Source organism: Diaphorina citri, unplaced genomic scaffold (genome assembly GCF_000475195.1).
Source record: "Diaphorina citri unplaced genomic scaffold, Diaci psyllid genome assembly version 1.1 scaffold1157, whole genome shotgun sequence".
In the NCBI taxonomy this organism is placed as follows: domain Eukaryota; kingdom Metazoa; phylum Arthropoda; class Insecta; order Hemiptera; family Psyllidae; genus Diaphorina; species Diaphorina citri.
This window is the reverse complement of record NW_007378586.1, coordinates 5,219-18,152: the sequence shown is the minus strand read 5'-3', so window position 1 is coordinate 18,152 and position 12,934 is coordinate 5,219. Positions and strand designations below refer to the sequence as shown.

General features: G+C 38.3%; 1 protein-coding gene across 1 annotated transcript; it reads left to right on the top strand.

The window, feature by feature from the left end:
• The first annotated feature begins 44 nt into the window (after positions 1 to 44).
• LOC103514500 (quinone oxidoreductase-like protein 2 homolog) lies at positions 45 to 3,301 on the top strand. Its single transcript, XM_026827456.1, has 7 exons — positions 45 to 157; positions 336 to 515; positions 747 to 920; positions 1,066 to 1,149; positions 1,433 to 1,624; positions 2,257 to 2,441; positions 3,229 to 3,301. Exons 2-7 carry the CDS (start codon positions 345 to 347, stop codon positions 3,299 to 3,301), a joined length of 879 nt encoding a protein of 292 aa, XP_026683257.1. The 5' UTR covers positions 45 to 157; positions 336 to 344.
• The last annotated feature ends 9,633 nt before the right edge of the window (positions 3,302 to 12,934 follow it).

Here is a 12,934-nt window from a genome sequence, read left to right as displayed (position 1 = left end):
CCGTTGTTTGCCACCGCGCGAAATTTTGAAATTTTGTTTCCGAAAAAAAAACAAATTTTCGAGAAAAAAATTAAAGAAAAGTGAAGGAAATTGAATCTTCTTCTATTTTTCAGTGTACCATTATGCTTTCTGTGTGAAATTAAGCATAGTTAGAGAACCAAGGAGGTGAAAAGCAGTGGATTTTAGAACAAAAGTGCAGCCGTTGTTTGCCACCGCGCGAAATTTTGAAATTTTGTTTCCGAAAAGACAAATTTTAGAGAAAAAAAACGAAGGAAATCGAATCTTCTTGTATTTTTCAGTGTACCATTATGCTTTCTGTGTGAAATTAACCATAGTTAGAGATCATGTCAGTCTCTCCATTCATCAAAGGATTTGCGAAGATCCTGAGAAGTCACAGCCGAAACTTTTCACTGAGCAGTGTACACAGAGATAAAATCAGATCAGCAGTGCTTACTGAAGTGAACAAACCTCTGGTGATCAAAGAAGATAGTCCATTACCTCTTAAAGAGGGACAGGTACGATTTGTAAAGAAAGTTTTCTTTTATTTACGTAGCTTTCAGCCCAAAATAAGCAGATAGCAGTTGCAGACAACCTGGTCCTATCCCATTAAGGATTTGCTTTTTGTCAGTGGTCAGCAAGTTCTCTGAGACCAAAGAGACCAATTGAAATTGGTTCCAACTCAAGGCAGTTTTATTTTTTTTTACTCTCATTTACCAATTTAATAGATCTTTTGTATGGTTTCTTAGGTGAGGATAGACATTCAATGTTGTGCTCTCAACTCATCTGATCTACTATTATACAATGGATCAGGAGACGCTAAACCAACCCTACCCTTGGTACCAGGCTTTGAGTTCTCTGGGACAATTATAGAAGTTGCTGATACCAAATCTTCTTCCACAGAAGAAGATGATGACGAGGATCAACTCATCTGATCTACTATTATACAATGGATCAGGAGACGCTAAACCAACCCTACCCTTGGTACCAGGCTTTGAGTTCTCTGGGACAGTTATAGAAGTTGCTGATACCAAATCTTCTTCCACAGAAGAAGATGATGAAGAGGACGTGTTACAAGTTGGAGACAAAGTTCTTGCATTGAACAAAGAATTATTGCATGGCTTCAGTGATCAATGTGTGGTTCATACAAATGTAAGTTATTTTTAAAATTAAAAAAGTCCCTATGCCAACAATTAGGCATCCTGAAATCAACCACACACAATGTTTCTTAACTTAAGGGATCCATTAGAAACTAATTCATTCTGTTTTGGATTTTTTTTTTCAACCACACACAATGTTTCTTAACTTAAGGGATCCATTAGAAACTAATTCATTCTGTTTTGGATTTTTTTTTTTTTTTTATGTTTTGTTCATCTTAGACCATTAGAAAGGTTTCTCCTTGTTTTAACCAATTCATTTTATTTTGTTCTTCAAGGATGTATTCAAAATCCCTGAAAAAATGACATTTGAGCATGCAGCTTCCTTGGCCGATAGTTACTCTACAGCACAGATAGTTTTCAGCAGACATGCCAAGCTAAAAGAGAAGCAAACTGTGTTGGTAACAGCAGCGGGAGGAGGTCTAGGTCTGGCTGCAGTGGATATGGCTACCAAGATTTACAAAGCAAAGGTGAGATACTTACATAAGTACTTGATTAAATATGCATATGAGAGTGCCTGATTATAGATCTAGGTACTTACTAACTGATGGTGGATTGATCATGCAGCAGCGGGAGGAGGTCTAGGTCTGGCTGCAGTGGATATGGCTACCAAGATTTACAAAGCAAAGGTGAGATACTTACATAAGTACTTAATTAAATATGCATATGAGATCTACCTACTAACTGATGGTGGATTGATCATAAAATTCTTAGGCCTTCCACTCACTATCAGGTACACCTGGCAGGCAGACCTGATCAGGTGTATCCATCAGGTCTACCTGATAGTGACTGGCTGGCCTTCCATTATTCTGTATCTGATTCATCAAATTACACTTTCCAATGGCTTGATATTTAATTGCTGCTGGATTTGTCAGGATGTCTTCTTCAGTGCAGTATATGTTGACACTTGAACTCTGTACAGGACTCTATAAAATGGACAGTATAATTTTCAAAATGACAATAACAACAACCTTCTTTTTGTTCTTTGTCAGGATGTCTTCTTCAGTGCAGTATATGTTGACACTTGAACTCTGTACAGGACTCTATAAAATGGACAGTATAATTTTCAAAATAACAACAACCTTCTTTTTGTTCCATTCAGGTGATTGGTGTTTGTAATTCTGAGGATAAAACAGATCTGATTCGTCAGAAGGGAGCCTGGGCAGCCCTAACATTCACCAATGAGAAATCCCTAGTCAACAAAGTACTGGAAGTGAGCGGAGGCAAATATGCTAATGTTGTATTTGAAGCAGTCGGGGGAGAGGTATTCAAAGCTGCTATGCATTGGTGAGTACACCTTTCTCAGTGGTGTAGGGGTCAATATGCTCGCCTGGTGATCAGGAGGACATGAGTTCAATCTCATTCTAAGCTGAGGTATGGAATGTTTTCCTCAATATTTCTTCAGAAACCGAATAATAGTACTATGGTAAAGAGACTTTTTAGTCCTGTTATAAAGGGACCCTTTCAGTCTTACCTATGTGTTGGAAGGATTGAATAGAATAGAAAATAGGTAATGGAATATTTGTAATTCTGAGGATAAAACAGATCTGATTCGTCAGAAGGGAGCCTGGGCAGCCCTAACATTCACCAATGAGAAATCCCTAGTCAATAAAGTACTGGAAGTGAGCGGAGGCAAATATGCTAATGTTGTATTTGAAGCAGTTGGGGGAGAGGTATTCAAAGCTGCTATGCATTGGTGAGTACACCTTTCTCAGTGGTGTAGGGGTCAATATGCTCGCCTGGTGATCAGGAGGACATGAGTTCAATCTCATTCTAAGCTGAGGTATGGAATGTTTTCCTCAATATTTCTTCAGAAACCGAATAATAGTACTAGCCCAATACTATGGTAAAGAGACTTTTAAGTCCTATTATAAAGGGACCCTTTCAGTCTGACCTATGTGTTGGAAGGATTGAATAGAATAGAATAGAAAATAATGGAATGAAATAAAAAATAATAACAACTGAACAAATGTTAAACTGTTTTATAATAATGGGCAAAGATAGTTCTGAGTTCCTTTAGTTTAGTTGGTCTGATTGTTCCACTTTTCATATTATCTGCTGTTGTGTTTTCCAGTGTGGGTCATGAAGGTAAACTTGTAGTTGCTGGCTTCTCCTCCGGCCGGACATTGATAACAATAAAATTATAGACTATTCAAGTACTCAAGTATCAAGCAGTTAGCACTCAAGTAGCTATTTCTACAAGCTGGGGTACAGTACAATAAAATTTTGTAATGTGACAAAGGCCACGCTAACAGTGGTTCAGTGACAGAAGAAAGACCGCTACAGGACACTCAAAGACCCTATGGAACCCAAAATCTAATGAGCAAATGGCCTTTGGACTGTTAACAAGGTTGCCGAATTTTATCACAATTGGATAAACCCAACGGGAGTTATGGTGGACAAACAAACTTAGTAGACAAACCAAAGGAAAATTTTGTAGAGAGGGCTGCTCTTAAAAGCTATGATCTGAACAAATAACTCTTGGAATAACATAAAAGCGTTGAATTCTAACAATTGAAATTTGTTATTGAAAACTTTATTGTGATTGAACGGTTTCAACGAATAGTGGAACAATTTGAAACTTTGAGAGACACTGAATCCACTGAACATAGTGATGAGTTGATGACTGATGATCTACTAAGCGATCTGTCAACTAAGTGATAGGACCGATTGTCACTTAAAGTCATTGATCCTAGAAGATGAACCGATTCCATTGATTCTAGAATAGCCGCGAGTAAGATATCAGAATTGTCAGAGCTATCATCCAAAGATCTAAAGATGGATTGATTATTGAAGTCAGGTGCTCACTTCAGAAACACCTGTAGATTACAGATGAACATGCAATTACAAGTGGTTTTACAAATGAACACGATTACAAAGAACATGTTACTCTATGCTTTCGGTGACAAATGAACACCCGGATTTACAAGCCTTATGTTGAAACGTTTCCTCTGAGAACACTTGGAAACTGTTCGGCAATAGTTTCCGGGCATGCTCAGAGATTTACAACCGCCCCTAAAATAAACCATTGTCCCAAATAGCTACTAGTTATGGGTCTGTGTATTTTTGTTCAAGAAATTTCCTAGGCGCATTAGATACGCCATCAAAAGCCCCTAGATTATATGTACCTATACCCTATCGAAAGCCCAAAGGGTAAAGAAAGTTGTTCATAAATTCCATCTGATAGATCTCCCTTGTTAAGAATCAATCAATACGAATGATCACTAGCTATATCAATTTTCCTCGTTGAATAAAGTATGTCCTACTCTTACACCCATATTTATGAACAAAATACTGGCTCTTAAGTTCGTGCTAAGCATAGTCTCAAGGCATTTGATTGGTCAATTTTGACTTGAGACTGATCTAAGAACGATCACTCTTGTTCATAAATACGAGTGTTAGTATCGTGATGAGAAGACCATGTCACGACTTTTATCAGTCAGGCCAGATTTAAGGGCTTTAGGTTGAAGGGATTGAGTCTCCTAGCCTTTGTACGAGGGCCTTTATGAGGTGTTGATGACGGGCCTGACTCTCAGGTCATGAGTATTGGTCTAACAAGTTTAACATCTCAAATGCTTCCCTAGATAAAGTAGAGGAGATGAGGAATCACCTTTATCAATCTCTTAAATAGGTATTCGTTAAAAACACAGACGGTTGGGCCACCGGTATACAAACGTGTCTGTACTCTTTGGACCGGTTAACTATGGATTTCCTAGGACATCGTTGAGTGCAGTCAAGTTATGCCTATTTGGTAACTGGAAATTTTGGTCATAAAATTTCTGCTCCAGCCGTGATTCGAACCCAGCCCCTCTGAGTTGAAAGCCAGAGCTCCTAACCACTCGGCCATAGAGGTGAGCATGTCACATCCACCACTGGTCTAGGTATCCTCGTGTTCTGTAGACATTTAGGATCTCCATCAGTCTGATGACAACTCTATCAGGAAAAATTATGACATGACATCATGATAGTCATGGGACATTCCACACTGGACGGCACTAGGTATATGGTAAGATCAGAATATTGTTGATCTAGAATTCTAGATAAACTCTCATTTTAGATGTATGTACGTTGCACTAATCCCCCAATGTATAAATGCAAACAACTACCGTATATTTTGAGGAGTTTTGACATCTCCACTAATAATTCGGAAGGTTGAATATACCCCAACACTGTGCTCATCTTCGCCACTGATTATTTAGGAATGATAATATTCCAGTGAAAGCACATTGCAACATGATCTCACATCCTCTCTCACAATATTGTACCTCGCTTCCTCCCCTGAGATTTATAAGAGGAAAATGCTCAGATTATAAAAAACACCTCTGTATCAGCTGTTATTTAATATTTATCAACTAAATATTTGAATGAAACAAATTGAACATGTAAGGTAGATGAGTACCTGGTTTGGTAAGGTAACACTTAGGTTTTCCTCTGTCCATATGCATGTGCCAAGTCCTATGTTACGTATAGACTCCCATGATTTCCGTGATTGATACGGATACTGGCCTGATGTTCCAACATGATCGGATGCCATAACAACGTATGTGACCAGTGGGGGACCTCAGGGGGAGAACATGGGTCCAAACTCTGGATTCGTAGTACAAGGAGCCGCTGTTCGACCCTAATAACGACAAGTGTCTTTTTGGACTTTACATTCGTAAAAGCTGTGAAATGAACAAGTAACTTTTAGAATAATATAAACAGCAAACTAGGGGTGGTCTCCCCCTCCCTTACTATCCAGTCGACACTGATGTATGAATGAAATTCCGGTCTGTCTGAATGAAGATATGTGTGGATGTTCATACTAGTAGCGTGGTTAAAGCTTTAGGCTAGGGCTGAAAAAGCAAGACCCATGTAAAACATAAAACACCTGGAATAAGTACATAGATAAATATTTACTTTCTGAATCGAGCTCTAGAAATGACTACATGAGTAATATTTAATATGATCCAGAATTCTAGATACTCTCATTTTACATGTATGTACGTTGCACTAATCCCCCACTGTATAAATGCAAACAACTACCGTATAGGTAGTTTGAGGAGTTTTGACATCTCCACTAATAATTCGGAAGGTTGAATATACCCCAACACTGTGCTCAACTTCGCCACTGATTATTTAGGAACGATAATATTCTAGTGAAAGCATATTGCAATATGATCTCACATCCTCTCTCAGAATATTGTACCTCGCTTCCTCCCCTGAGATTTATAAGAGGAAAATGCTCAGATTATAACACTATTGAGAAAGCAGATTCCGTGCCCGAGTGAGTACTTGCACTCTGGAGGTCTTGGGTTTGATTCTCGATGGAATTGAAGTTTTTTTCGGCCCTGTGCTCAAGTTATGCCTGTTTGGTAACTGGAAATTTTGGTCATAAAATTTCTGCTCCAGCCGTGATTCGAACCCAGCCCTTCCGAGTTGAAAGCCAGAGCTCTTAACCACTCGGCCATAGAGGTGGGCATGTCAGATCTACCACTGGTCTAGGTATCCTCGTGTTCTGTAGACATTTAGGATCTCCATCAGTCTGATGACAACTCTATCAGGAAAAATTATGACATGACATCATGATAGTCATGGGACATTCCACACTGGACGGCACTAGGTATATGGTAAGATCAGAATATTGTCTATGATACTACTAACACAGTAACATCAGAATAGAATAGAATATATCTTGTTACGTCCAGCACAGGACTGAAAAGTTAATTTATTCGTTTACTCCCGTTAGCCTACTGTTGGATATTGATAGTTTAAGATGTAGAACTCGGAAAAAGATTCCGTAGTCCGTACGGGCCTCCCAAAATCCTGATCTGTCCCAATTCTAATGAGAAATTTTACTTTGCGCTTTGGACATTTTTGGAAAATTTCATCAAAATTGGACAAACCGTAACGATGCAACAAGAGATTTTCACCAGAGACCAAAAATTAGCTCACGTTAAAATCTCTGACGTTTTCGTGTTGACCCAGCACCTGATTGAGGATATTTTATCCCGTCTGTTGAACATTTTTTGGAAAATTTCATCAAAATTGGACAAACCGTAACGATGCAACAAGAGATTTTCACCAGAGACCAAAAATTAGCTCATGTTAAAATCTCTGGCGTTTTCGTGTTGATTAAGCACCTGATTGAGGACATTTTATCCCGTCTAGCCCACTTGATAAGAGACATACTACGGGATGAACATGCTACGATATCAATCTATTAACATGTCATCTATGTCATCGCATACTTTTGCCTCCCGTGTGATAATTGTCTCCTAGTAAACGAGCATATTACGTCATTGTGTCTGAATATTGATAAATCTATCACATTAAACCAGATCATACCAGATGGTATAGAGAACAATAGACTAGACTCCCTGAGGAATAATCCATTACCTATACTGTGCGAGGTTTATTATAGGTTGACCCCTACCTAGGTATTATTAGATATAGGTTGACTCTTACCTACTACCTATGTATTATTGGTTGACCCTTACCTACTAGACTGCTGGCCTTCTTATCTGATCCAAGCAGTCATGTTGGAGGCACTGAAATCTCCTTGTCTGGGAAACAATGGCACTCAGGATAGATACGTCGCACCTTTCGCCGTCCTTTTGTCCCCCGCTCAAGAACTATCAATTAATATCAAACTGAGAAACTTTGAACACGTATTTTAAACGAAGTAAAACAACGATTTCTGTGAACACGTCCGTCGCATTTAGAACGCTTCTTATTTCACGATTTCCATGCTTAGAGTTGAATGACTGCAATAACGAGGGTATCATCGGTAGGTCTTGTTACATCAGGAAAATTTCGTTTGGAAAAATCAAATAGGTATATTTTGATCAATTTGGATTGAACAATTTTATTTATCAATTCTTTTTCCAATCTCACATGTTCTGACCATGGGAACCTGGAACAAAGGTTAGGAAGAATAAATAACCCCCACAGAAACAAAAATGTGAAAAAAAAGGCCAAGTTCCTATCCAAAAATGTCGGCCTATCCGCAGAATTTGAATATTTCCTAAAAATTATGTATGATAAGAGGAACTGCTTTACTAAATAAGTGGGTAGCTATTAGCTATACTAATATTGAAATCTGAAAATAAACTCAGAAAGAAACTCAAAGAAAGGGAATTTGGCATCTCCACTAGTCATTTCCTTCAACTATCCACACCTCTAAATGTCTTCCTACACCACTACTGAATCGGATAAAACACTCAATACACCACTGACAAATCCAACAGAAAGAGAACAATTAAATTGTTTTCACGAAAGTGGGCGGGGAGATATTTACGTCACGATCAGGTAGGTGAAATATGGTTACCAACTCTTGAACCGTCTCGAAAATTTGACTAAATTTATTCCACATTCCAACACCCTATCTCTCAAAGCTAAGATACATACAACGCTGAAGATAACAATCTTGACAATGGTTTGACCTTGAGAGTGGGTACCAATAACAAGATGGCCGCGGGAAATGGCGCTGAGGGAAAATACCTAGTTCTAAATTGAGATATTGTTTGACTCTTGTCTGAATCAGGCGAGTGGTTTGAATATTTAGAGTCATTCTTTGAGTGATTGTTTCATTATGTTTCCTAATTAGGAACACATGTCACTGATGTATTTATCTTTACTGTGGCTATGTGCCTGCTATATTCGGAACGTATTTCTGGGGTATTTGTTTAGGCACCGGGAAAACCCAGCAGCATGCAATTGTCCAAAAAATATAAAAGAACGTGGTGTCCTCGCGACATTCACCCGTCACTCATCCAGAGGACCAGAGCACAATGTCGCTTAACTTGAGTGATCTCGTTTGATATTGAAACAAACATTACCCCTTCTCTTTTGAAGTGTCGCCACTGTTTCTGACAATATCGTTAAGATCACATTCAGAATATTACCATTCAGATTTAAGTGTCTATTATTTCAAAATTAGACTGTCCATTATGGGGACAGGAGAAAAATAACATAAAATAAATAGAAAATAAAATTATGTAAAGCGTGCAGCAGCATGCAATTGTCCAAAAAATATAAAAGAACGTGGTGTCCTCGCGACATTCACCCGTCACTCATCCAGAGGACCAGAGCACAACGTTGCTTAACTTGAGTGATCTCGTTTGATATTGAAACAAACATTACCCCTTCTCTTTTGAAGTGTCGCCACTGTTTCTGACAATATCGTTAAGATCACATTCAGAATATTACCATTCAGATTTAAGTGTCTATTATTTCAAAATTAGACTGTCCATTATGGGCTGTTGGGGACAGGAGAAAAATAACATAAAATAAATAGAAAATAAAATTATGTAAAGAGTTTAAAGACCTATTGAAAATTATGTAAATGATTTTTGAATAGTGAAGGTATGCAAATGTTCGCATTTGCTGGTATAAATATTGCAAAGGTTCAAAGGTAGGTACATAAGGTTCCAAGATGAGAGTTCTCATTTAAGAACTATTCATTCGAGATCCTTTTGACTAACTCCATGGGCGGGGACGAGATCTCGCGTTCTCATCCCACTAATCAAACTCGGATTCAAAATATCAAACTTCTATTTATAAACGCAGAGTAATCTAATTTTAAACTCTCCATAATTGTAAACCCCGAGGGCATTTTACTTTCAGACACTCAGCATATCGCCCTGAAGATAACAATCTTGACAATGGTTTGACCTTGAGAGTGGGTACCAATAACAAGATGGCCGCGGGAAATGGCGCTGAGGGAAAATAGTTCTAAATTGAGATATTGTTTGACTCTTGTCTGAATCAGGCGAGTGGTTTAAATATTTAGAGGCATTCTTTCAGTGATCGTTTCATTATGTTATAAGGTTCCAAGATGAGAGTTCTCATTTAAGAACTATTCATTCGAGATCCTTTTGACTAACTCCAGATCTAAAATCTCTCTTGTTAAAAGACGCTTTGGGCTTCTGATGTGTAAGCGTCCAAAAGTAGTCCAACCAGTAAACCCAAGACCCGGACTACTTGGAGGCTGTTTTCTTTGATCCATTCTTCCACACAACCACAAGATCAGGTATCATGGACATGCTTGATAATGGAATTAACGGAGGCAGGTACGTCAGTAGGACAAAATTAGGAGGAAAAAATCAGAAGTTTTGTGTTTACCTTGATTGAAACTATAACTTTCTCATCAATATTACCTATTTTACCGCATATTTTGGCTATTGGAGAATTCCTAAAGGAATGTCCATCGACATGTGGATCTTCAAGTCTCAATAATTCTTTCCATAAGTTCAAGGCTTCAAGGATAAGGTTTTCATTAAAATTTGATGATATCTAGAAGCATTCCATTCTTGTATCATTCCATATTAGATAACAGTCAACAAGGGAAGTTCAACCCAGTATCTCAGGAAAGAGTTTCTAGGATTTAGTAGATATTTCGGACACCGATAAATAGAGGTCGGTACTGTCTGTTCATTTCTACGGATGTTGTGTGCTGACTACGAACTTTGGAGTTTTGTATTTGCTTCATATTGAATGTTCCACCCTATATTCATAAGTTCAAGGATAAGGTTTTCATTAAAATTTGATGATATCTAGAAGCATTCCATTCTTGTATCATTCCATATTAGATAACAGTCAAGAAGGGAAGTTCAACCCAGCATCTCAGGAAAGAGTTTCTAGGATTTAGTAGATATTTCTGACACCGATAAAGAAGAGGTATTGTCTGTTCATTTCTAAGGATGTTGTGTGCTGACTACGAACTTTGGAGTTTTGTATTTGCTTCATATTGAATGTTCCACCCTATATTTTCACACAGGTAATAAGCAGATAAGTACCAAGTAGCAATGGTAGAATGCATGTGCATGGCTAAAGTATTTATTTATGATATTTATACTTGAAGACAGCTAAACGTAAAGTAGCTAGCTAAATTATATAAGGAGTAGTATACATACTCTATAATCATATAGGTAAACTTGTAGACCAAACACTTGAAGTTATTGCTAGAGTTATTCGTGTTGTAATTATTGATCCATAGTTAGAGGGCCCTAATAAGCGATTCTAGATTTAGAAGCCATTCTAACTTTAGGAGAGGTCATTTTGTACAATGCTATTATGGTACTGCACACCAACACGTTACCCGTTCTATTTCAGGAATGTAAAATCCATAGTTATTATGTGTTTTTTATGAAGGCTGAGGAAATTTTCGACAGTGCAATAAGACACTGTTCAAATATTCCAGCCCTCAAGTCACTCGTAAAGTCAAAGTATGATGAAACTCTCGGTACTTTGGCAGTCAATTTTGACTGACTTGAAATAGGTTCATGGTGAAGAAATCTGCATTGTATGCTCGACGGTTTCTGTTCAATGCTCGTAAAAGTCAAAAGTTTCTCGTTTCATATTTCTTGACACGTGAAATCAGGTCTCAGAATAGCGGACTGCAAGTCGGTAGTATTATGTTATGTCTGCTTGTGTGAAATATGGGTCGGGGCAGTTTGTACTAGAACCACAGCATTGCAAGCTTACTGGAGCATTTACAAATGCTTTGTATTAGAATGGACCAATATAAAGACAAGGTATGTTCATACCTTATACTTACATACTGGAGATTCAGAACACCTATATAAGAGTGCACTCTGAACTACCCGCATAAAGAGAATATCAAACATTTCAAGCATTCTACAATATTTGTAACAATCTCTCCACGACGGAATCTGCTTGATGTTCATTATTTGCTTCTAGTACGGGGTTCGAACCCAGGGTGTCCTTGATACAATGCTAATTATAAAACTACATGATATGATAACAGATCAGCTTCGCACTGTGATGGGTAACTTTGCTAACTTAATATACAGGGTTGTTCACAAGTCTTAAATAGGTACTCGTTTCACATGGTAGAATCAATGAAACCTCCTGAAGTTGCTCGATCAGCGTCCATCCATAGGACCTAACATACTAACCATAACCATCTTTATTCTAGCACATCTGGAGTAATTTGACGTCAATTCTTCCTGTAGCTGTCTTTCGTGTTAATATAGGCCGAACGTCGGGTCGCTTTCTTTCGTGTCTTTTCGAACTCTTGATGTTCGCGCGCCTCCCGCTACATGACCCATGACCGGTATTCCGTATTTCCCAGGATTTTCAAGACACTCTGTACCTCTGTTCGTCCTCGGATGGTATGCGGTATGGTATTATGCTAATCTTGAAACCCATTAGACATATACTTGCATAATTATGTAAATACGTTCGGTACAGTCGGATTGAAAAATATCGCATTGAATATTAGGCCTCTCGCACCTTGGAAGCGTGTTCGTGTGAATCGTGTGATTTTTAATCGTGCATAGTCGCGCGACACCATCTGAAAATCCTAACTTGTGAAATTCATACAGACCTCTTACCTGAAGTGATTTGAGTCGTGTGCTCAGATTGCTCAGAAAGTCGTCTCCTCCAGTGGATTTTCACGCGTTGCGTCTCCGCGCTATAAAAGTAGAGAAACAATTACGTTTCCATTGTGCGAGAGGCCTTACTCTGGTATATGTTTACTGTTTGACGTTTACAAGAAAGTCACGCATTCCTCACATCGCAAGAGATTAATTACCATAATAGATCTTGTAAACATTCAGCATCCAGCCGTAATGAAAAGAAATCGATCGAAAGTGACGGCTGATTATCAAGCTAGAATCTGGACACGTAATCTTACGAATCTGTCTGCGAACTTGTTCACACATACCGGTAATGACAACGATCTCTGTATGATATCTAGCAGTTGTATAGTGGTTGTTTGGTATCTGGATATTCTAGTATATGTATGATCTCTTCTAGTGGTTGTTTGATATCCA

What these genes read in the sequence shown, in the direction of transcription:
- LOC103514500 (XM_026827456.1), top strand. Translation starts at nt 345, where the DNA reads ATGTCAGTCTCTCCATTCATCAAAGGATTTGCGAAGATCCTGAGAAGT. An exon ending in AAGAAGATGATGACGAGGAT is followed by an intron (nt 921 to 1,065) that starts CAACTCATCTGA and finishes GATGAAGAGGAC; the next exon opens with GTGTTACAAGTTGGAGACAA. An exon ending in AATGTGTGGTTCATACAAAT is followed by an intron (nt 1,150 to 1,432) that starts GTAAGTTATTTT and finishes TTGTTCTTCAAG; the next exon opens with GATGTATTCAAAATCCCTGA.